This window comes from Centroberyx gerrardi, chromosome 16, assembly GCF_048128805.1.
Source record: "Centroberyx gerrardi isolate f3 chromosome 16, fCenGer3.hap1.cur.20231027, whole genome shotgun sequence".
In the NCBI taxonomy this organism is placed as follows: domain Eukaryota; kingdom Metazoa; phylum Chordata; class Actinopteri; order Beryciformes; family Berycidae; genus Centroberyx; species Centroberyx gerrardi.
The window spans coordinates 28,229,915-28,251,962 of NC_136012.1; the positions used below are offsets into that span (position 1 = coordinate 28,229,915).

The window sequence follows — 22,048 nt, forward strand, 5'->3', positions numbered from 1 at the left end:
GGACACACACCTTTAGATGTGGTTTCCAGTCTTTTAGTGCAGATTTTCTTGAAGAGTTTAGTAGTTAAACTAAATCAGAGCATCCCATCCCTACTAACTGAGACGCTGTAGATTCTCCCTGTTTGTCCAAATTAAATTAAACAGCAGCAGAGAAAGCTGGACTTACCAACGTTAGATCTTTTCCTCCCTTTGGTTTCCTTTGGTATAAAGCAGCACAGACCGCTTTACTGACCTCACTGCGCAGGATTTCTGGGTAATGAAGTTCAGACAGTTTTCAGATAGTTACTTCTTGCTGCCGCCAACATGTAAAGTTGCCCAATGCCGCAGGAAAACACATATTTGAGAAGCTAAATATGAAATATGCACTAAAAGACTGGAAACCGCATCCAAGAGTGTGCGCCTGGATTTGGCTGCTGTTCTGCTATATTTTTAAAGATAGAGTCATCTGTTTTTTTGAAATACTGACCATTGAATTTCAGGTATCGAATTATTTTTATTCACAAAATGGATATATAGCATTTTGGAATGAAAGCCTCCACCTCTTCCCTGCTGGCCTTGTGCCTGCTGACCACCAACCAAGCTGGTCTGTTTGCCAAATCCACCCAGCCGGCACACAGAGGAGAAGCTTCATGTCGAGGCTGCTGTGCTAACCGGTGGGACAGGGTGACTCGCGGTGCGTTCATTTGTCATTTTCTTTATTTTTTGGTTTTGTTTTCCGGTCGTTGTTGTTACTGGGTTGTAAAGCAGGCAGCTCTGCGAACCGCTTCAGCCTGGTCCTGCATTCAAGTGGTGTCGGACTTAGGGTCTGAACGGGTTTCTGACCAGGAAGTGCCACATGAACACCTTATCATGTCGGGAGATCAAGTCAACATGCAGCAGGAACTGGCCGAGTTGTAGCGTAATCGCTCTTTCCAACATGGCTGAAAAGAGTCGTACGTTAACGCAAGAAATTTCATCCAATAAAGCCAGAAATGAACCACAAGTACAAATTTAAAAGACGTGGATATTCCTTGATAACTATAGTGCTGCGGCATTCAGTTTATTGTGATATTTACATTCATAATCCCCTCAAATAGCTGAAGATTGCTTGCTAGCTATGCTATTGCTAGCTCGATTGCTAACGTTAGTCTAGAAGGCCGGCAATGTGTGACAGTTGAGGAAACATTCTGCAATTTTCCGACCATAAAGCACGTGAACGCAAACTACTGGGATTGTTGTGACGTATTCCCGACTCTGAGAAAAGTACGACCCGACATCAGCTGAATGCAGGGCGGGGCCTGAGTTTTCTTCCATTAGCCCCGATTAGAGTGAAGGGCCGTCGTAAAGCAAGTCGCTATTCCAAGTCATGAAGGACGACAGACGAACTCGCATGTCCACGTTTTTTCCTGCTCTTCTCACAGCGTGTCATCTTCGTAGGGTGTGAATATTCTGCCGTTAGATTCACAGGACTAAAAACAGAGTTAACCGATAGAACGATAGCTTTACTCAGCGACAAAGCCGCCGTTTGTTTTGAGATGCGAGTCTTAAATTCCTCTTCGGTCTTGGAAACTGCGTGTCCACTCTTGTCACAAAGGGAACGGCTACATAGCAAAAAGTTACTGTTAAGAATAGGCCAACACATCAGTTTAACTGTCAGGTGTAACACTAGCTTTTAGTTTTTCTCTGCAGTAAGAAGTTGTTTGTAACATTGGACAACATTTTTTTTGTTCTGGGTTGATTTTTATATTTATCATTTCTTATGTATATTTGTTTTTTAAAAAAGATAATAAAACAGAAAATTTGAACCTGTGCCGGTTATCTTCTGATTATGTTCCTTGTATCGTACTGTTTGGTTGATTTGATTTCTCTACTCAGCAAAGAAGAAAACCCAATACACTTAATTCACACAGAGACATTATATTACAGAATATTTCTATATAAAATCAAAACAATAAAAAAGGGCAAATTTGAAAAAATGACATACAAAATATTGACCATTTAGTGCACTTCTCATACTGACAACTTACTGTCATCAGCAATTGAAGTAGATACATTAGCTTTAGTATTTGTGCATTAAGACAGTGTTACAATACTACAGTATGTGTGTATAATTATCATTTACATATTCACACCTTTTCTTTCCTATGAGAAACCCAAAACCAAACCTCTAGTGGTTCTGGTCCATAAGCCACTATAGTGTTATTCATAACAGTTTTTAAAAATACATTTTGAATTTCTGTCAGTTATTTTTGTTTGACGGGTTCTTAACTGGCAAAATGTGGGTGAAACGTTTCTGTTGTACCACTTGCCAAAAATAAAACATGTTAGCATTGCTAGCATTACTTTTTCAAACCATTGTTAGCTAGAAGCTAGGTCATTAGCTTGCAGCTAGTGGTACCTATTGACTGAATACTAACAAAGTTATTTTTAGTATTGTTAAAGGTTAACTGAAACTTTCTCCCCCTCTGTAAAAACATTGGATGGGAAAAAAAATCCAAGCTTAGCTTGGAGCTAGTAGTACCTATTGATTTAAATGAGGAATGCTAACAAAGCCATTTTAACATAGCGAAGGGTCAAATTAAACTTTATCTCCCCCATAAGGCGACAAATATCTACTGAGAAAAGAAAAAAAGACAGAAATTCAAAATGTCGAGATATTGCTGTAACAAAACCACATTAACCCACAGTTACACTTGTTTAGCTCCTGTTTTTTGCAAAATTCAAACTGTACAATATGACGATGTGATCAGAATCGTCAGATTTAGATTGGTGATCATATGAGACAAAAAAGGCAAAGCGATGAAGTGAAATTGATACAGGCCGTTAACTGTGAACAGCAGTGTTCATAGTCTGCATTATTACATTAACATTAATACATTTCAGGTGTTTAGCTAACAGTCTTATGTAGACAGACTTACACTGAGTGAGCAGGTAGCAGGTCAGTGTCTAGCTCAAGCACACATGGCTGCGGCGGGGATTGAACCTGTGACCGTTCAGTGACGGGACAGTCTCTCTAACCAGTAGGCGACCACGTTGAAAACAAGTGATGCTTATAAATGGTCACATCCAAGTTAGAGGAGGCACATAAACCAACAATTCATCTCCTACTGTGGATTAATACAGAAAGGACAAAGTGTTGAATGTAGAGTATGATAATGTGTTGTACAGACTGGAATTCAACACAACGAGAGGTTTCACCAAGAGCGAATGATCATACGGGTATTTGTAGAAGTCACAAACACAGAAGCCCAGATTCACTACAGGTTTGTGCAGGGAACAGCGTGCACTTTATCACAAAAATGACAGAATCAGAAAACCAAGATACACTCACCGTGTGCAATAAGTAGAAAGCTGCGTAATAGCATTGGTCAAAAAATAAAGTCATGCATACGTAAATTATATGCAAAACTCATTATTTTGCTCACATACTAGTTATTTGTAGGTGAGGCCATATAAATCGAGCTTGTACTCAATCCACCAAAACTTTACAAACTCCCTCGAATTGCTTCAGCGCATAAAAATCCTTTGAAGGGAAACTTTGTGCAAAGAGTTTGTCCAATCAGACTTCAGCTGCAAGACGCAGCGTCGTCACCAGCAGGTCAGGCAGCGAGGAGGAGAGTTTTCATCCTACAATCTGAGATCAGATCAGACAAGGATCCAATTATAAAGAGACTTCAGGGAGCGACGGTGCCGGCCTGGTGATGATGTGATGAAGGGCACAGTGGTCTTTTCAAGGGCTTGTTTGCACCAAGACCAAAACCATATGCACTTAGCTCAAGCAACTGAGGCACAAAAAAGATGTGTGAACTGCCGTCAAAACACGATCCCATCAATCTGGACCAGAGTGTACAAAATATTGGAACCACCTGGCTTCTGCGTGAAACCAGGTGAAATAAGGTGATAGATGTGATCTCTTACTGATTTTACCTGTTAAACCAACTTCAGTCATGAAGGAAAGATGGAAATGAAGGAGAGGAGAAAGGTTAGAGAAGGAAGTTTAAGAGGGATCGTGGAGAAATCGGGTATCGATATCAGGAAGGTCCTCCTAGTGTTGTGAACTCTCAGGAGAAATCGGGTATTGACATTAGGAAGGTCCTCCTAGTGTTGTGAACTCTCAGGTGTCGGCCTTGTTTACTGTGTTTCCAGTATTTACCCTCCATACCCTCCCTGTGTAGGACGTTCGCTGGTTCGAATCCCCAGATCAGCTGTGAAAGTATGGGTGGGGAAAGAGAAGAGCTACCTGTTGAGCTGCGCTTGAGCGAGCCTCTTCACCCACTGCTGCTCAGCAGCCACCAGCAGAAGACAGTTTTTGCACTGGGCAGCTCCCAGTATGGATGTGTGTCCCTGTATGAATGTAAAGAAGCCGTTGCTGTGCGCTGAGTCGACTTCCACTGGATAAATAAAAGCTTCAAAATAAAAATAAAAAAGCATCACAGCTCGTCGTCGTCCTCGCTGACCATGGTGTCCAGCTCCTTGTCTTTGCGCTCGGCGCTCTCCGTCTCGAACTCCCTCTGCTGCTCCTCCAGCTCCCGCAGCTCCCCCTGCAGGCGCTCCAGGTGAACCGCACGCCGGTTCCTCAGCAGCCGGCCGGGAAACGGGTTCATGTCGTTAAAGGCGATGCTGGTCAGCTTCCTGTAGGAGGAGCAGAGAACAAGGTGGTGGACGGTATCCAAAAGGACGCATTTAGCAGGCAGAAATACACACAACATAATTACACATGTTCCTACACACGTCTGCAAAGTCTTGAAGTGTAGTGATAAGTTCGTAAATTGCACAAAAAATTTGGAAAAGTATGGAAAATTTTGTTGTACTGTTTTAGACCCCTGCCATCTCATATTCTGATATTTGTTGCTATAAAGAGCTATATGGCAGATTTAGGGGTGAGATGAATATCTGTGTAAACCATATTGAATGTCAAAACTTTCAAATCAAATCAGTAAATTAAGGTCTGAAAAAAGTGTGAGGAACAATGTAAGTCCAGTTGCTGTTGGTCTGCCTCATAGTGAGCGCTCAAACTTTACATTGGTTTCTCTGCTATCATTTCAAAACAAAAAAAAAACTCTAAACATTTAGGCATTTGAGTAAAATACAGCTGGACATATGATAGAGATTACTACATGACAGAAAGCAAACATAAAATTAAGCAGAACTGTGTCAAATACTCTTGAGTTTTTCCTTGTTCTCAGTGAGGCTCTAAGGTTGGGCGGAGTCATTTTCTTTTAAGATAAGATATAATAAGATAAGATCAACTTTATTGTCTTGGAAAACAAATAAAAAACAGATAATAGTAACGCAGCATCCAGTCAATGTCATTAAATCAGGGGGAGAGGACAGGATGTGCAAAGAAATCACAGCAAAGAAACGATAAACTGGCGAAGCAAAAGTAAAATGTGTAAATATATTGTATGTAATTTTCACGCCTCGTCACGGGTTCCACGGGTTTGACAGGAGATGTGGAGAAACAGTGGAGACTTCTGCCCTCCAACAGACTGAGGCTGTTGAAATCTCTCTCATGTTAAACGTGCAGCAGAGCCTTCACTGCAGCCCCGGCCCGCCGCTGCTGCTGCTGCTGCTTTCTGAATTATATATGGAGATGTCTGTCTCCGGTAAAAATAGCTCCGGTGTCTGTTCTGCCCGCGACACACACCGGCGAAATGGGACGAGAGGGGGAGAGTAAGGAGGGAGCAGCGAGACAATCTCAACCCTCCAATACAGAGCGGTTAAATCTGGGCTAACACCTCCAGAGCTGAGGGGGGGGGGGGGGGGGGCTGCTGGTCGGCAGGTTGCCAGGCCGGTTGCCAGGCCGGTCAGAGAGGATGCTGGGTAGTCAGAGGGTCGCCGGCTCCAGCCTCAGTACTGCTGAAGTGTGTATTTATACTTAAAACTCTCTTTTTACTTTGACTTTTAGTTTTATTCCTTAATATTTGAGGTGGGTAAATGTTTCCTTTTTTCAAGATTATTTTTTGGGCATTTTTGCCTTTATTAGAGAGTGGAAAGTGGCCTCTTTACATTTTATTTTTTATTTTTATCCATGGATTTGTTATGCGCTTACTGGTGCTGCTGTAATCTGCACTGAAGTACCTTTTAGCTGGTACTGTACTGCATCACCTGAATTTTGTATGCTCTTTTATTTATTTTATTTATATTGTTATATTATTTACTTACTTACTTACTGTAGGTGTATGCGTCCTGCTGCAAGGACAGTATTGGAAACTAGCTGACATTAGCTACTAGAGTACTGAGAGAAAACCCAGAATCTGCTTGTTATAAGTCTTTGTAGATCCTCTTGCAACAATAAAATCCTAAAGATAGAGTAGAGTAGATTAGATAATGCTTTATCGTCTGTTTTGTGTCAGAGCACATTGTTACAGAACAGACAGGCGGACAATATGAAACTGACTCAGTGACTTCCCTCCTCCTTCATACTCAGTGCTAATCATTATTCATTTAGGATAAAGTGCTGGAGTCTCTGTGTGTTGCCTCATGTCGTCCATGCAGTCTTCCTTTCCTCCCTACTGGTTAAGTAAGCTTATTCATTGTGGCAGAAATGAGTTTTTAAATATATAAGATTTTAAATATACGAGTATATATGAACATGTTTCATATGAACATACTGTATATGAAACGTATACATCTCGCCCCCTCATACCTGACAAACCTTCTCCATCGCCACTCTCCCACCCGCCACCTCAGATCAGCTGATGCCAGCCTCCTGACCCCCATGACCTCCTGACCCCCATGACCTCCTGACCCCCATCACCAGGACTAAGCACCGCACCTTGGGGGGCGGAGCCTCTGCCATCGCTGCCCCGACCCTCTGACCTCCCTCCCTTCACACATCCGAAACTCAGACTCACTCCCTTCATTCAAAAATCAACTCAAAACTCACCTTTTCAAAAAGGCCTACAATATCTGACTCCTACTGCCTCTCCAGAACTGAAATGCACACTCGTCATTTTTATCATCTTTTATCACCTTTATCATCATCACTTTGTATCAATGTTTTTCTGTATTTTTTTTGTATATTTATTGTATTTGCCCCTAACTGTTGTAAAGTGTCTTTGAGTACTTTGTAAAGCGCTTACAAATAAAATGTATTATTATTATACAAATATACTCACATATACACAAAATAAAATAATTCATATACATGCAGTTTGTACAAAACTGAATGTGTTGAATAGCATCAGCTTTATTTTACTGACTCACTGTTAGAGAACACTCAGTTTGGCCTTTTAGGAAAAGACACAACTCAACTTCCACCGGTGGACCAGGTGACCCTGAGTGACCCCAGGTAACATCAGGTTAAAGCTGAACAATTCATCCAAAAAAAATTGAAAATCGCAATATGAACTTCGGAAATTTCCAAATTGCAGAGGCTGCAATTAATTTCTTAAGAGAGGGAGGGGCGCCCAAAATGGATTTGTAAACAAGGTGTTTTAGTAATCTTTGGTCCATGAATCAAGTACAGTACAATCAAACTCAGTAAATCCTGCACATGGCTTTTTTTTTTTTTTTTTTTACACAATCAGTTTTCAAAAAGGTTTTTTTTTAAGTTCTAAAAAAATTATGAAAAGGAAACTTAATTGCAATTAGATTTTTTGTCAATATGTTTCAGCCCTACCCCAGGTGACCCTGGGTAAAACAAGGTAAACCCAGGTAGTGCCAGGTAACTCCATGTAAAACTAGGTAACCACAGGTAAAAACAGGTAACGCTGTGTGGCTCTGGGTAAAACCAGGTGACCCCGGGTGACCCCAGGTGACCCCGGGTCACTCCTCACCTGCCGTCAGAGATGGTCTTGGTGAAGAAGCGAAGGTACTGGTAGATCTCAACGTTGTCATGGATCTTCAGGATGTCGTCCTCTTTGTATTTGAACAGAGCCAGAGCGTAGCGGAAAATCACCTGAAACAGGGACAGGGTTCATCCTCCTGAATTACATTAAGAATTTATTTTTTCAATGCATGAAACAATAACATAATAATTATGAATGGAGCTTATATTCAGTTATAGGATTCAATTACTTGGTTTGATTTCCTACATGTACAGCAACGACATGAAGGAAGAAAAACCAGCGATGTCTTGAATTGGAAGTAAGATAAATAAAAATTTAAATAAAGCCTTTCTCTAATATACCTACACTGTTTTATCAATATTGTAACTTTTGGTTGCATTATGTTTAAGACTCCTCATTTGTTCTACTCATATTTATTCTCTTTTATTCCACTTTACTTTGCTGTACCGGCCCAGTTTCCCCACAGGGATCAATGAGGTTTCATCTGATCATCTAAACTCGTCCTACTGAAACAGGGACGACATGTTTCAGGTATTTTGTGGATTTCTGTCTCAGTACCTTGGTGCCCTCGTACAGGAAGGCGTCCCACAGCCGCAGCAGGATGTCGCTGGGCAGACTCTCCACGAAAACCACCAGGAACCAGTTGAAGGTGATGAGGGAAACGTCGATGCTGTGCTCCTCGAAGTGCGCCGCCAGCCTGGGCAGCTTCTCCGCCATGAACTCCTTCAGCACCCGCTGGTCCGCCTGCAGCGCGGGGAGTCAGAGAGGAAACCCGGTTAAATCCTTAAAATAATTGGTTTATAATAGGATAAAAAAAAAACTGTATTGTCCATTATGAAGGAAACAAATGAAACAGAGATTTGCCCGTGGCACACCAGGCTGCAGACCTCCTGCTGTTCAGACATCTGGCTGCTAAATCGCTCTTCTCTTCTCTTATGATTTGATATTAAATGAAACAAAGTTTGGTCTGTCTGAGGCAGTTTGATGAGGTGCAGCTCCTCCCGGGAGACACATGATGAAGATGAAACGCACTGAATAATTCACTCATGACAGCGTTCATCAAATCATCGTTAACCCAGATCCAAAGAGCAGGAGATTTCCTCTGAGCAGCGTCACAAGAGCTGATAGGAAATCAATGATGCTGCATTCACGTCATAAGGAAAAGATAGTAAATATGAGCTTCCTACTAGAAAATACCGTTAAGTTCAGCTTTCAGATGGTAAACACTACAGAAAATACTGTTCACTACTTGTAGATGATATATTCATTTCAAATAAAAAGTCTTTATCACATTTTGTGATCATAACTCTTAAAATGTCATGTCACGACACAAAGAGTTTTTATTTATGGTTGACAGCATTGTTTAGTTTGCTGTAAAACACAAACTCAAGCGTTTCATCACTAAATTCATGAGTGTTAAGAGTGAAAAAGCTGATCAGGAGTGATGAAAGACTTCAGAAAACTTTTTGAACATGTGAAAACTTCCAAGTTGTTGATTTTAACCTTTAATTTGTTGTTGGTTTTGTATCAGAAAGTTTCTCTGATGGTTATTCCCATCTGACGTGAATGCAGCATCACAGTGTTTGCTTCACTCATTCAGCAGCTATAAGAGCATCTCTTTACTGCCGCTGCTTTTAACTTTAATTGTATTTAATGATAATAACAACTTTATTTATAGAGCAGTGCTTTACATAAAAGAAGAACATATAAGATACATATAAGAAGAAAAAGAAGAAAAGAAGAAAAAGAACAGTTACAATAAAAACACAACAAGGGATAAGCATAGCAAAAATATATAGGACAAAAGAGGCAAATAATATCAAAACAATAAAAGCAAAGATAAAACGGGTAAAAGGGTGTAGATAAAGGAATAAATCAATAAAACTAAGAGAGGGCCTTCGTATGAAAGTGAGTTTTAAGAAGTGATTTAAAGGAAGATACTGATTTTGCTTATGAATCCCCTTTTTGTGATTCTGAATACTGTAGGCTACTAAAGAGCACAGTTTGAGGAAACGGTGTTGCCGTGTTGTCTGCTGGCCTGAGAACATCCTGTGCTTCAGGACAGTAAACAGTTTATATACAGACAGCTGACCGGTGGAGGTGGCTGACCTGAGAGGCCACCAGGTTCTTGGTGTAGTAGTCCTGCGGCATCATGGCCTCCACCACGGCTACCAGGCACCAGAAGGCGTCTTCCTCACTCTGCAGGACCAGCAGGGCGATGGCTGCCAGCCTGAGGAGGGAGAGGAGGGGAGAGAGGGGGAGGAGGGGTGTAAAGACCCGCTCACATCTACAGCGACAGCTATAAACACAACTACACTACCAGGGAAAAGTCTGGATACACACATTTCTCTTTATTTTTACTATTTTCCACATTTTAGAATAACAGTAAAGACATCAAAACTATGAAATAACACAAATGGAATTATGCAGCGACCAAAAAAATTGTTAAACAAATCAAAACTATCTTATATTTTAGATTCTTTGCCTTGATGGAAAGGCAAAGGCTTTGGAAAGAAATTCATACATAGGATCAACTTCACTATTTATATTTGTCTAAGAAACTAATGTCAAGCATTTAAACAGAAGCCTTTAGATCAAAATGCTTTAAGAGAATAAAACACAGAACATTCAGTCAGGAGTCCAGACTGTGACTGTAGAGTATCTAGAGCTGGACGATATTGATAAAATCAAATATCACAATATTTTAGACTGAATAATCAATAATGTGACGATATTTTGGGGATGAGTATTCGTGCTTTCATCAGATATTTTACAGACAAGAAAATTTTAAAGATTAGTAATGATCATTAGTAATCAGTAATGTGTAATCAGTAATAAGTAATATGGATATGATGAGCAGGCGAAGCCAATCATTGTTCATTTCACAATCCTAGTAAACGATATCTAGTCTCATATCACAATATCGATATTATACGAAATATCGCCCAGCCCTAACTATATCTATAAAAATATTGAAATAGTTATAAGTAACTTGAGTGTCTGTGTTCCCACTGAAACGACAACTATAAAAACATCCAAAATGATAACTAGAGCTATATTTTTGCTTTAATCTGGAGCGTTTTTTTGGATGCAGAGATAACGATAAAACTTTTTCAACCAATCAGATTAAAGTTCTCAGAAAGAAGGGGGCGGAGCATTCAAAAGCTACTGAGGAACCGATCACAGGTGTCGTCGTAGTGTGAATGCTTCAGCAACAATATATTATTATAGTTCATAGTTATCTTTATAGTTACTGTTGTAGATGTGAATGGACCTTTAGACTGTAGAACACCATCAGCTCTTCATCATCATCAGAACACCTCTTTTTATCGTCTTTTTATCTTTTAATTTTCATTTTTATCTTACTTTTATCTTACTTTTATTTTATCCTTACTGTTTATTTTGGTTTTTTCATCTTATGGTAATCCCACTATTTACATGAATGTTGCTCTTTTCCACCTCTGTCCTCCTCTCTTTCCTGTTTACCTCCTGTTCCTGTTCCATTGCTATTCTGCTTTTATTTTGACTCTCAAAGCACTTTGTAAACTCTGTTTTTAAAGGTGCTATATAAATAAAGTTATTATTATTATTATCTTTTCAAAATGACCCAGCAGTGATTCTGCATGTGTTATGGTTGATGCTCAGGTCATTAGCAGCAGGTTCAGTTTGCAGCACTGTCCTGTAGGTGGCGGTGTTGCAGCAGAGGGAAACAGGCAGCCGGGCCTCAGCTTCCTACCAGCTGTGATGCTTCTGCTGTTCCTGCTGCTTTAAACTCTCTTCACAAACAAGCTTTAGAAGCAAATCAACAAGCTAAAGTTTAAAGGTTTACAAGCTAAAATAGGAGTAATAACTGCTTCCTACCAGCTGATCCAGAGCCAGCAGTCTATTTCCTCCCTAATAATAATAATAATAATTGCAAAAGCCCATCCCTCCTCTCCCTTTTTCAATTTTGTCGACAGCACTAATTCATTCTAAAACCTATAAAATTGTAGATTTCACATTGATCTACTGAGGCAAAATAGAAGGAACTTTTTTTTTTTTTACAGTGACCTTATTCCAGTTTACTAATGTATGTATTAACCTGTGGAAAAGAATCCTAAGTGCACAATATTATTCTGTAAGTACTTGAAAATCTCCCTAGTACATGAAGTTAAAGGAGGATTTTCAGAGAAGCTTACAAATTTGGAACAGGATTTTTATTTCACCACTGGAGGCCTGGATAACCCGATGCTAGTTTACAAGCAGATGTACTGTATGTATGTTTAGTATGAATGTATGTAGTATGTATGTTCAGTGTGTACCTGTTGAGTCCCTGGCAGTAGCCAATGGCGTGGTTCTGCCAGGAGAAGGCCAGTAAGACGCGTCGGAGCTGCTGGAGGGCGGGGCTAGAGGGGGAGGAGAAGTGCTGATTGGTTGTCAGGGTGCGGTGCAGGTCCAGCTGGATCTGTCTGGACGCTGGGTGGGGCGACGTGCGACTCTTCTCACACAGCTGGAGCAGCAGCACAGGGGGTACAGGTTTAATGTGATTTATTGATCTTTTTTACTTGTTAAATACTGGATTTAGATTCCACGTTAATAAGTACTATAGATAATGCATCGATTGGTCAGTGTGTCCGATTGACAGGCTGCTCCTTTCCTTAGAGAGAAGCCAACAGATCAAGGTGCTTTTATAATTAGAGAAGTTTTTAGAGAACGCCAAGATCCTTTGGTGATTGAAAGATACAGGTTTAGTGGTTCTGAGAATTAAGTCAGAAGAAATCAAATCTGTGGGCGCATTACAGGAAGAAAAAGCATTTCCACAATGAAAATGAAATGCCTATATAGGCTATAGATGCAACTGTAAATAGCATAATTACACATTTAATTTATTTCCAAATTTCTGCCACAATTGCTCTCATAGATATGCTTTACGTAGAATATGCTCCTCATAGCCTTCAGTTATTAACTTGCTCAGCCCATCATGCCAGCCAATAATATGATTATTGATCATGGTTTCAACTCTATTCATGTTCCCTTTATCTCAAAATGGGAGCATACAGTTACCCAAGACCCAAACTACATCCAAGTTTGACAAATTAACCCACCACCTGCGTTCAAGGAGTGGCGTTAGTTAGCTGGAAGTGGATTAGCAAGATAATTTAAAACAGCTGGCATCATATTAGCCTAAATTGAGTAAATGACATCCAAGCAGCGGGGGCCCTGACCCCACACCTCTGTCCAGCTGACAGAGCAGCCACCTGTCCCAGCATCCTGCTGCTCACCTGTTCGTAGCGCTGCGGGTGGCGCTCCCTAATGGACCAGGTCCTGGCTCGTACCACCCAGCGCCACACCCGCCGGCGGTACTCCTGCGGGACGCCGCCGCGCAGCAGGCTCTTCAGCTCCGGCGAAGGACAAAGGTCGTCGTCCGACCGGCCGGCGAGGTACTGAGCCCAGCGGCCCAGCAGGGGGCGGTCTCCTGCCTCCTGCAGTGAGACACCAACACGTTAGCTTCAAAATACGATGATCATACAGTATGTTTTATCTGATGACACTCGATGATAATACCAATATTGATCTTCCCTTGGGGATCCTTGGATTTTCTCCTTGGCCAGTGTGTATTGAACCTATATATTCAACTAGAAGACACTGAATAAAGCACAAACTTCCACCAACACTGAACAATTCTCAAACTTGCAAAGCTGCAGCATCTGTCATGGTTTATGTTTGTTTATCATTTGACTTCTGGGCTTCATTTTCCAAGAAAACAGCAGGTGAATTCAATGTATCAAATGCAGCCGCTTTGGAAATCGAGGAAGTTCCCACGAGCAAATAAACTCGGCATGATATTTATTGCTAACAGTGGACTTCCCAGATCTGGATCAGCATCTCTATAATCTATTCAACTGATCACTGAGCCAAGAGTGATCTGTCCAACAGATTTTTGAGATAACAGACAAATAGAAACAGAGAGACAGACAGACAGACAGACAGAGAGACAGACAGAGAGACAGACAGAGAGACAGACAGACAGGAATGAAAACACAACATCCTTCCTACTTTGTTGGTGGAGACTAAAGTGGAAAACCAGACATTGCAGACCTGATGCAGCAGGTTGTGGGAGCGGATCTCCAGCGCCTGGATCTTGGCCAGCAGCTTCATGTCCTCCACCTCGTAGTCCGGGACGATCTTAAACCCGTATTCATCATGATCCCTGAGGACAGAGCAGGACACAGGAACAGGAGGGAAACCGATTGACTGAGTGATCGATTGATTCTTAGTTATATTGGTTTGCTCATATATCAGTCTGATATTGGCCTTTTAGCAAAAATTGGATATCAGCCAGTCACTGTTGTCCTTAAACAGGACTTCAAAGAACCCCATATCAGTCAAATCCTATTGATTCATTATTTTTTCTTTCTCACCCGTTCACTATCAATATTTCTTTCTTTCTTTCCCTTTCATTCCCTCACTTTCTCTTTCACTCTTACTCTCTCTTTATAGAGATAATAGTTGCTCTAATATGGAAATGCAGCGGATGCTTTTATCCTACGAGCCAGAGAATGTGATGAATATATTTCAGTGTTGAACTCCTGATCCTGGCAGTGTTAGATGCCGCTGCTCCCTAAGACTGTATGACTTTACTAAACATTTTTTCTTTTGCTTTAGTTTTCCGTAAACATCTTCAGTGTTTTGATGGTAGTTTATGGGATACTGAGGGAGTGTCATGAAATTTCTTTGGGGGGTGACTTTTTACTCCAAATCAGCCAGAAAGAAAAAAAGCCAGAAATCTCAGCAGCTGACCAAGTAATCGTTGAGTATCATTGGTCCGTATTGATCAACAACCTATTTCACGTGCTATTTGGTCGGAAACTCGTGAAAGAGATTATGTAGATTTGGCTTCTTCTTGCTTTAAAAAAAGTTATGAAACTTGTTTTTCAAATTTATTGATAGCATGTGTATGCAGCATGTCTCTGTCGCATGCACAAACCCATAGAATGTATGTCTCCGCCAGAAAATAGTCCCTGAAGAAAAGATTGTTTTACGAACTAAATTCAAATATTCATGACTTCTAAACCCAGGCACGGATGCTAGCCGGAGCAGCAGAGGATTTAAAGAAAGATTTATCACCTGAATGTTTGAATTGAAAAAAATGGGTAAATCGGGTGAATATTCAAAAATTTAAAAAAGTATGGGATGCTTTGGAAAATGGTCAGTAGTAATGTAAAGTGTGTGCAGTGTAGTAACTGGGATAAAACCTGCTAAACCACAGGTGTGGTCCTTTACAGTTGGCTGTACCTGACTGGGTTGAGTTTGATGACGCTCTTCAGGTCTCCTCTCAGCGCGTCCTCCACCAGCTTCCTGACGGCCTCCCGTTGGCCCGGGTCCAGAGCTTTATTCTCCTGCAGCTTGCGCAGGACGCCCAGGTAGCGGCTCTCCACCTGGCAGTTACTGGCCTCCAGGTAGGCACACTGCGACCAATCAGAGGACAGGACAGGACATCAAAACACAACATTTACTTTGGAGAAAAAAAACAACATTATTTTACATTTGTCATTCAATGTCTGTAAAATATAATATGGGGATAATTAAGAGTTGGCGCATGTAAACTGTATTTACAACAGCTGAAATATGTCTGAGTGTTGAGTATGTTTATATAACAATTTTGCTATATTCTTATTCTATATATATATATATTTTTTTATCCTGAATCCTATTGGTAAATGGGTAAATATTGATAAATGCTGCTGCAATGGTGCAATTTTCCCACAGGGATCAATGCATTTTCATCTAATCTGTAGTACAGATGATGGCCTTGCCTGATGTCTGCAGTTACTTTCCCCTTGTTCTTTGTATATTTTTATGTTTTCATTCAAACCTGATTGCTTACTATTGCTTTTTCCTGAAAATATATTTGATTTGTGTATTTGATGTATTTTTATCTGTATATTTGGACTATAGGATGGATATCTACAAATTGACTACAAATCGAGACCAAAGAACTACATTTCCCACTGGGACATGTTGGGTGGCATCAGCCTGGTGCAGCACAGTGTTCTGCAGACTGACAGATTACACTGTTGGGACTGATGAGGGTCAACTAGACCGAGCGCTTGGTTAAATACAGAAACCCATGAAACTTGCATGGAACCAAGTGTGAAGAAGTTTTGTTCCTCCAATCTAATCTAATCTAAAATCTCATAACCTGAGTTTCGTTATGAGAAAGCTGATGATAGCTGGGTGATGCCGATACCAGCTAGTAAACTGAACAGCTTATCCTGCTTACTGTTGGGTTTTATGGTCTGTAGAAGTTGTTGTTTTCCATTGTGACTGCCCCTCCCACTCCGCCTGTTTTCCTCAGTTGTGTGTGTGTGTGTGTGTGTGTGTGTGTGTGTTTCTTTCTCCTCTCCAGCAGACTTGGCTCTCTCTGCCCTCTTTGGTTTCCACTGGCTGTGCTTGGTTATGTGATCTGGTCACGCACTCTGCAACACCCTACAGCATGCCTACCACTCATCATGCACTACACTCACCACTGACTATACTGACTTTCATTTTCCTCCTGTTGTTTGTATATTTTGGGCACCTTTTATTGTTTTCGGTGCCGTTTGTTTGTTTGTCTGTTTGTTTGTTTGTTTGTTTGTCTGTTAGCAGGATTACGGAAAAAACTACTGGCCCGATTTTCATGAAACTTCATGGAAGGGTGTAGCATGGGCCAAGGAACCCATTACATTTTGGAGTGGATCCGGATCCGACTCACCAACAAGCAATAATAGCATGAACCTTGGCGGAGGTCTGCCCTCTCTGAGTGTCCTTCTAGTTTATAATTAAATCCCCATTACTTTATCTTAATCATGTGCGGTCTCCCTCTTTGTCCTTCCCGTGAGCCGGGTCGTGACACCATGTTAATAATCAGAATAATATTTAATTAATGCTTAATTCTTCTATAAAAACTGTATAATCAGGATATGAACATGCATATAAACAGCTTATCCAGAATATGAACTTAACCAGGATATAATCGCTATCAGGAAGACTGTGTGCATGCAAGTTTTTTTTTTTCTTAAAAGAGAAATAGATCATTAATTGCAGTTGGATCAATTCAGATCATTTAATAATTAACCTTTATTTATTCAGGGGAAAGTGACTGAGCTCCATTGTGTCTTTCAGTCTCGCCTTCCTCCACATTCACACAGATCCACACCTTCACACTGGGACCAGACCGGACCAGACCGGACCGGACCGGACCAGACTGGACCAGACCGGACCGGACTGGACCGGACTCACCTTCACCATCAGACTCTTCTCCTGCTCCGAGCTGTTCCTCCACAGCTGGGTCAGCTGGTAGATCTCCGAGTTCAGGAATTTATTCTGAGTCTTGTAAGCGTTGATGTCGTCCTGAAGGAGAGGAGGAAACAGAAAACAAGATCAATATGAAGAAGTTATAAGTCTCTTAATAGGACTTTTACAGCACTTTAAATGTCATATTAGACAGTGTAGTTAGGAACTTGTTTCTTGGTATATTGCATGTATGTACACATTTCACCAGAGGGGTTATGCAGTTGCTATTTACACCAATCACAAGTTCACAATCTGAATTTTATTCACAAATCACAAATCCCTTCAAGCGCAGACTAGAAACACTTTCTAATGAGTTCATGTGTTCAGATCTCTGGGCTGTTTCCTGTTTCTTTCACTGTAATCAATTGTTGCTTTGATCTTTTAATTCCTTTTAATCTTTTCTGTTTCTTTGTACTTTGTCTTGTCCAAATTTGTAAGTATTTCTATGTACCATTCTGCTCTGTTTCGGTATACTTTACTGCAAACATGAATTAATAAAAAAGTGTTATTGATGGTTGTGGTTTAGAGTTTACCAATGTGTTTGAAAGGTTTGTTAAGGTGGTAGAGTTTTTTTCAACCCATTGAAGACCATGTAATCCTTTAATTGAAGTTAAAACATGAAACTCTCTCTGAAATGTGTAAGCATGCCTTGTTGTACATGTTCACATGTTTGATCAGAGAAGACAGTTCAGCTCAGTTCACCTTGAGGTTCTCGATGTCCTGCTGCTGCTGCCGGAGCGTCTGATCCTCCAGCCCGTTGGAGGAGACGGAGCGCGGCGGGTCGGACATGCAGGCAGTCAGCTGGTCCGACAGCTTCAGGATCACCTGGAGACGCAGCAGTCATTTAACGATCAGTTAGTTATTATTACTAGGAGCTCAGGAGGAGCCTCTCTGTATTAGCCTGGCTCTGTGTGTTCGCTGGTTCGTGTGTATCTCTTTTCACCCTGCGCACTTCTTAGATGAATTACGGTCTGCACTGTTCAGGAGGGAAATCCAGTGTGCGCTCGTACACCAGGCGGTACGGTAGAAGGCAAACGAGCATCAACCAACTGGAGGCTGAACATCCACAGACCAGGAAGCAGCAGCAACACTGAGGTGGAATTCTGGTATTCTGATTTATATTTCATTTTTCTTACTCTGTATCCTATTACTATTTGCTGCTGCGGCGACACAATTTCCCAATCAAATCAAATCTAATCTCTAATCTAATCTCATATCATCTCTAATCACTCACCTCTAATCTCATCACTAATATCATCACTAATCTCATCTATAATATATAATATATAATCTAATCTCATATCATCTCTAATCACTCATTCCTAATATCATCTCTAATATCATCACTAATCTCATCTCATCATTAATCTCATCACTAATCTCATCTCCAATCTATAATCTCATCTCTAATATCATCACTAATCTCATCTCTAATCTCATGTCTAATCTATAATCTCTCATCTCATCTCTAATCTCATCTCTACTATCCTTTCTAATCTCACCTCTAATCTCATCTCTAACATCACTAATCTCATTTAATATCATCTCTAATATCCTCCCTAATCTCCTCTCTAATCTCATCTCTCATCTCTAATATCCTCTCAAATCTCATCTCTAATCTCCTCTCTCATTTCATCTCTAATCTCCTCTCTCATCTCATATCTCATCTCTAATATCCTCTCTCATCTCATCTCTAATCTCATCTCTAATATCCTCTCTCATCTCATCTCTAATATCCTCTCTCATCTCCTCTCTAATCTAATCTATAATCTATAATCTATAATCTCATCTCTAATCTCATCTCATCTCTAATATCCTCTCTCATCTCATCTCTAATATCCTCTCTCATCTCCTCTCTAATCTCATCTCTAATCTCTAATCTCATCTCTAATATCCTCTTTCATCTCCTCTCTAATCTCATCTCTAATCTCATCTCTAATCTCATCTCATCTTTAATATCCTCTCTAATCTCATCTCTAATATCCTCTCTAATCTCATCTCATCTCTAATCTCATCTCTCATCTCATCTCTAATATCCTCTCTAATCTCCTCTCTAATCTCTCATCTCATGTCTAATCTCCTCTCTAGTCCCATCTCTTATCTCCTCTCCTCTCCTCTCCTCTCCTCTCACCTCCTGCTTGGCGTGGTTCTTCTCCACCATCAGGCTGATGTTCTCCTGCAGCTCGGCCAGCTGAGCGTCTCTCTGGGCCAGGCTCCTCCTCAGCTCCTCCCCCTCCGCCTTCAGCTCCTCCAGGCGGCCTCGCAGGTCGGCGGCTTGGCGCTCGCGGTGCCGCAGCAGCTCCAGGCGCTCCTGCTCGCCCTTCGCCGCCAGGAACTCCGCACAGGTTCGCTTCTCCAGCTGAGCCGCCTCCAGCGCCTTGTGGAGGAGCCACACAAGCTCCTGCAGGAGGAGGGGGGGGAGGGATTTATTTTCAACTGAGCATGCATTTTAATTTTCATTTATCCTTTATCCCAGCGGGGGGAAGGGGAGTACTTTATTGCTCTGGTTTAACCTGATCTCACACAAGTACGTGAAATGTATACGACTCGTTAACGCCAAATTACATGTTGGTGGCACATAAAGTGTTCAAATTCTGTTTTCCCAGCAGGAAACGGTTACCTGAAGGAGACACGACTATAAACAGGCAGTAGAGTCACAGTGAAGCAGCTCAGTGACAGTCAGGGTGTTGTGGTCGGGTGCTGGATGGGCGGTGAGTTTGGCTTCAATGTCGGAGACCGGAGTTCAATTCTCAGCTTGTACGAAGGAAATTTCTACCGTGAATCAGATTTAAATTTTTAGTGAAAGTTTTTCTTGACCAACTGACCAAAGTCTTTTCCAAACCTTAAACCTTGTTTTAGTTTTTTAGTTTTTGCTCATTTCACAACTTTTTTGAAATCATGTTGCTCTGGTTATTGTTCTTCTCACTTTAATTTTTTCATACAGGCCTCTCTGGTTTTATTTATCTGCTCCGACTTTCCCAATGGAAACTGAAAGAATCCCAAACCATTTCAACTCAAAAACCTCTGGTCATACCCCCAAACATTTTTTAGTCATTTTGCTCCAGAGTCGACTTGTTTCACGTCAGCGGTCCAAAAAAACCCTGAGGTGCCTGATGCTTGATTGTTTACACTTCATGAATTTCACATATTGATATTCTAATTTTCTTTGCTTTATCCTGTTACTATTTGCTGCTGTAATGACAGGGATCATTAAGGTTCATCTTATCTTAAAATACATGATTGAAAACAAAATCTGAAAAATATAAGAATTATGTAGTGTGTAAATCCTTCTTTCTATCAGTTAATCACTGAGTAAATTAGTACCTTCTGAGCTTTAACCTCCTCCGCCAGCATGTGCTTCTCCTGCTGGAGGCGGGACATCCTGTCTGAGGAGGAAGTGTCCCTGCGGATGGTGGGCATGGTGGACGAGCTGCGACTCTTCTTCCTGCGGCTCCTGTGGCTGTCGAACAGCGACGGCGACTGTCTGCCGTCCGCCGGGGAGCGCTGACCCGCCGGGGAGGCCGGGACCGGGACCGGGACCGGGAGGGGGGTGGTGGGGGTCGGGGGGTTGACAGGAGTCCTGGGGACTGGAGGAGCCAACATGGAGGGTTATATACAAATATAAACTTTATTTATATAGCGCTTTTCAAATCATAAATTACAAATTGTCAAACAGGCAGTAAAAAGAAACATGGCAAAAAACAGCGATAAGGGAAAATATTAAAATAAATTTTTTTAAAAAAAAGAATAAAAATATAAAATATCAATAAAATAAAATTATTGTGTAGTGTCAGTACTGTAGATACCAGCAGGCTCCTGGGAGGCGGCGGCGGTGGGGGGGGTCCATGGTGGAGCTTCTACATGAAACACACTCTGACTCCACTCCTGAGACGATCTCTTAAAACGCAGACTGTGTACCGAGTTCCTGTATGTGTAAACACACACACACACACACACACACACACACACACACACACACACAGGGAGGGATAGATGAGATAGAGAGACAAGATGTACAGTCAGTGGGTGGAGGGGGACAGGGGTGCGGTGCAGGGATTGCCCTCTTCTTTCAAACAGCACAGGCCTATATCGCTGTTTATTCTAATTCTAGTGAATTGTGGGAGTTTTTTGGCTGTTGGCAAAAAGTCAGCAGCCTAATCAACTAAAGATTCATCATTCGCAGTGTTTGAGCTGCTGTTTGGATGTTTCATGAATGTGCTGCTGTCAATATAAGTCTGCAACATCAGTTTAATTCTGTTCACAGCGCAGCGCCCCGCCCTCGATTTTACACCCACACACTACTTGTAAACTATGCAACTATGTACTATGCACTGAAGGCACATGCAGTGACCTACATAAAAGAAAACATGTATAATTTAAATGGTATTACATGACAGTATGAATAGAAATAACAGCTGCAGCCTAGAGAGTTAAAGAAAGCCTAAAATAAATGTAGAAGCAGTCCTGTTCCAGCGGTCACAGCCAACATGAGACTTTGAAAAATGAAAACAATGCCACTGAGTGTGTGTGAGGCTTCAAACAGCTGCTTTCCTCTCTGAGTTAGCAGGAGGGGACATTTTAATAGAAACGCTCATGGCATGCAGAAGAGCCACACACCCAGTTAAACCGCTCCTAGGAGCCAAATAAAGACCAGAGATCCCAGCCCAGCATCCGCCTGAGCTTCCAGCAGTAAAACTGAAAGTGAGCGGTGACGCAACGCTGGCTGCTCCCTGACAACCAAAGAGTCTGACACACTTCCTGGTTTTTGGGATGCAAAAATACCCATTACGCTGTCTGACTACCAACTTCCCTAAAAGGAAAAAAGATCTTGTGAAATAAAGGTCCAGGCAGCCGTTTCATCATTCATCATTTCATCTTTCTGTTTCAACATCCTCAGTCTTATTACAAAGACTATATAAACTTTATTTATAGAGCACTTTTCAAGTCCAAAGTTACAAAAT

The 22,048-nt window shown here is 41.3% G+C and overlaps 1 protein-coding gene across 4 annotated transcripts in view; it reads right to left on the minus strand.

Annotated features, from left to right (window-relative positions):
• Window positions 1-488: 488 nt before the first annotated feature.
• The window catches only part of tbc1d2 (TBC1 domain family, member 2), a 441,666-nt gene continuing 420,106 nt past the window's right edge, over window positions 489-22,048 (minus strand). For all 4 annotated transcript variants that reach the window (XM_078289124.1, XM_078289126.1, XM_078289127.1 and 1 more), the window contains exons 5-17: window positions 20,894-21,012; window positions 20,412-20,674; window positions 19,219-19,488; window positions 17,790-17,912; window positions 17,034-17,144; window positions 15,048-15,220; window positions 13,851-13,962; window positions 13,034-13,234; window positions 12,074-12,261; window positions 9,882-10,002; window positions 8,331-8,516; window positions 7,761-7,882; window positions 489-4,611 (exon numbers count right to left, since the gene is read on the minus strand). In XM_078289124.1, the coding sequence (XP_078145250.1) occupies window positions 4,410-4,611; window positions 7,761-7,882; window positions 8,331-8,516; window positions 9,882-10,002; window positions 12,074-12,261; window positions 13,034-13,234; window positions 13,851-13,962; window positions 15,048-15,220; window positions 17,034-17,144; window positions 17,790-17,912; window positions 19,219-19,488; window positions 20,412-20,674; window positions 20,894-21,012 (2,191 nt within the window). In that variant the 3' untranslated portion in view covers window positions 489-4,409. The remainder of the gene's footprint in view (window positions 4,612-7,760; window positions 7,883-8,330; window positions 8,517-9,881; window positions 10,003-12,073; window positions 12,262-13,033; window positions 13,235-13,850; window positions 13,963-15,047; window positions 15,221-17,033; window positions 17,145-17,789; window positions 17,913-19,218; window positions 19,489-20,411; window positions 20,675-20,893; window positions 21,013-22,048) is intronic.